The sequence below is a fragment of the Gymnogyps californianus genome, unplaced genomic scaffold (assembly GCF_018139145.2).
Source record: "Gymnogyps californianus isolate 813 unplaced genomic scaffold, ASM1813914v2 HiC_scaffold_31, whole genome shotgun sequence".
Lineage (NCBI taxonomy): Eukaryota > Metazoa > Chordata > Aves > Accipitriformes > Cathartidae > Gymnogyps > Gymnogyps californianus.
The window spans coordinates 436,600-439,534 of record NW_026114191.1 but is presented as its reverse complement, the minus strand read 5'-3'; the positions used below and the strand labels follow the sequence as shown (position 1 = coordinate 439,534).

The 2,935-nt window shown below is 53.3% G+C and overlaps 1 protein-coding gene across 1 annotated transcript; it reads right to left on the bottom strand.

Moving 5' to 3' along the window:
- Positions 1 to 1,453: 1,453 nt before the first annotated feature.
- LOC127028311 (olfactory receptor 14C36-like) lies at positions 1,454 to 2,035 on the bottom strand. Its single transcript, XM_050914027.1, has one exon. The coding sequence runs from the start codon at positions 2,027 to 2,029 to the stop codon at positions 1,454 to 1,456; it is 576 nt and encodes a 191-aa protein (XP_050769984.1). The 5' UTR covers positions 2,030 to 2,035.
- Positions 2,036 to 2,935: the final 900 nt, after the last annotated feature.

Sequence of the window (2,935 nt, the reverse complement as noted above, 5' to 3'; positions counted from 1 at the left end):
GTAGCAAACAGGAGCACCTGCAATGAGCCTGTCCAAGGCAGCTGAGCTGAATCTCACTGGGAGGGTGGGGGTTGTTCCTGGAGTCACACACAGCAGTGTCAGGGCTCTGTCAGGTGTCCACAGCTGAGCTGGCCTCAGGCACTCCTGATGCACACAGATGTGTTCAGAGACACGAGCCCTTCCCTTGCACACGCACAGGCAGTGCATTGCAGGAGTCACCGTGTCTCTCTGGCCTCCTCTTGCCACTCCCAGAGGCTGGGAGGCACCTCAGCCCTGCCGTGTGTCGCCCTGCTCTGCACTCATCTGAGATGCCCCAAGGCAAGAGAAATGGACACAGGGACCTCCATTCAAGGAAGCACATCCCAGTGCTGCATTCAGGTGGTTTCCCATGGGATGTTATTCCCAACATGAAGTGACCTCAAGATGTTGCCTGTCTCTCAGGCCTTCAGGGAAGCCCTAGGAATAGCTGGTGGCATTTGTGCTCACTCAGGTTCATCTCACCTCACGCGCATGATGTGCATGCTTACATCTCATCTGTACAATGCCAACATGGACTTCTGAGCTACTCATTTGGTGTCCCTCCGTGGAGGGTCAAAGAACCTCTGCGAAAAGGGATGAGAGGCGAGTGCTGGAAATGGTGGCTGTGAGGGGCTAGTCCATGATGATTGCTGTGGGGCAGCTTCCCCAGGGTGTCCAGTGAACACGGGCACTGACCAGACCCTGCTCTGCTGGTCCTTCAGGTCTCTCACAGGAGGCCTGGCTGTGCGAGGACACTGCTGCATGCCCCAACCCTGCACACTCACACTGTTTAGCTGTACATTGGTGTCTTCATCTGCGGGCCACTTTCTTGGGCATGTTTGTGAGAGCAACTTTGGAAGAAGACCTAAGCCTTCAGGCACTGCCCTCAGGAGATGCCCTTTCATGATGGAACCGCTCTTACCGAGGCCAGCTCTGTCACAGAAGTGCCCATTGCCTGTCCCTGCCTGCGGTCACAGGACTGCCACACAGCAGGACTATGACCAAGCTGCCAGAGCAATCAGGCCTTACACCAAACCCAAGGGATCAGAAAGAGAGTGTGGAAGTGAAAAGAGAACAGCTCTGGATTACCTAGTGCTCCCTGGCAGTGCTGCCATGCTGGGACACACTTCCCTTTCACCTCCGTACAAAGCAATTGTCCCTGCAGCTCCAAAAAGGTCTTAGAGGAACGATCTTAGAAAAGAAAAAGTCACTGCAGGCCCTTTATTTTGTTTAAGCACACAGACAGCACAGCTCCTCATTTACACAGCCACTTGGTCAGAAAAGAAAAGCAGAGAGTGAATTAGAAAGGGGATGAAAACATTACCACAAGTAAAACACCACCACAACAACCAAAACTACAGAGGACCGGCTGGGCCTGTAACGAGTTACATTATAACTGCTCTGCAGAAGAAGATGGGCAGTTGATTGCTTCAGATTAACATCCAGTCATCAGTTTCCATAGGGCATCCTTGAGCTCCTGGTTCCTCAGGCTGTAGATGAGGGGGTTCACTGCTGGAGGCACTACTGAGTACAGAAATGACACCACCAGATCCAGGGATGGGGAGGAGATGGAGGGGGGCTTCACGTAGGCAAAGATGCCAGTGCTGACAACGAGGGAGACCACGGCCAGGTGAGGGAGGCATGTGGAAAAGGCTTTGTGCTGTCCCTGCTCAGAGGGGATCCTCAGCACGGCCCTGAAGATCTGCATATAGGACAGCACGATAAAAACAAAACACCCAAACACTAAACAGGCACTAACCACAAGAAGCCCGACTTCCCTGAGGTAGGTGTCTGAGCAGGCGAGCTTGAGAATCTGGGGGATTTCACAGAAGAACTGGTGCAGGGCATTGCCTTGGCAGAGAGGTAGTGAAAATGTATTGGCAGTGTGCAGCACAGCATAGAGAAACCCACTGCCCCAGGCAGCTGCTGCCATGTGGACACAAGCTCTGCTGCCCAGCAGGGTCCCGTAGTGCAGGGGTTGGCAGATGGCAACGTAGCGGTCATAGGCCATGACAGTGAGAAGAAAATACTCTGCTGAAAAAAAAAAAAAAAAGAAAAGCTGAGCAGCACATCCCAAGTAGGAGATGCCCTGGTGTCCCAGAGGGAATTGGCCATGGCTTTGGGAGAGTGGTGGAGATGGAGCCCAGGTCGAGGAGGGAGAGGTTAAAGAGGAAGAAGTACATGGGGTGTGGAGGGATGGTCACAGGCTACGGTTCAGTGATGATGAGGCCGTTGCCCAGGAGGGCAGCCAGGTAGATGCCCAGCAAGAGCCAGAAGTGCAAGAGCTGCAGCTCCCGCGTCTCTGCAAATGCCAGGAGGTGGAACTCGGTGATGGAGTGCCGTTGGACATTTGATCACTCTGGGCATGGGGGACTGTTGGAAGAGGAGAAAACATTGACAGTTAGGGCAGACGTCTTTGAGGCAGTCCTATGCTGTTTCCCAAAAAATCCCCTCAGAATTACTTGTATTTGTTTGAGGGAACTTCATTCAACTCCTTTCTGTGAGCTCAGGTTTGTGCTGCTGAGTGAAGGCACTTTCTGTGAAGGGGCAGAAGTCAACATCTTTCGCATTGCTCTCAGCCTGAACACTGCAGAGTCCTGAGGGACAAATGGGCTCCCTGTGCCCTAATGCACAGTCAGGAGAGCTGCTCTGCCCACGACTGACCTGCTGGTCACCACGCAGGTGCCCTGTGCTCATTACACCTCTCTCTGTTGCAGGATGACCTCACTAACAATGTACTTGAAGAAGAAACTGGACTTTAGTGAGCTCCGAGGAGTCCAGTTTCAAAGTCCCTTTCTCCAAACTCTTCTCTCTTTCCCCAGGCAGCTGAGCAGAGTGATGCAGAGGGGTGACCTCGTTCTCTGCTGCCTGGAGCTGTCCCTGCAGGAGCTGTTTCTCTGTCCCCAGGTCTCCTCCC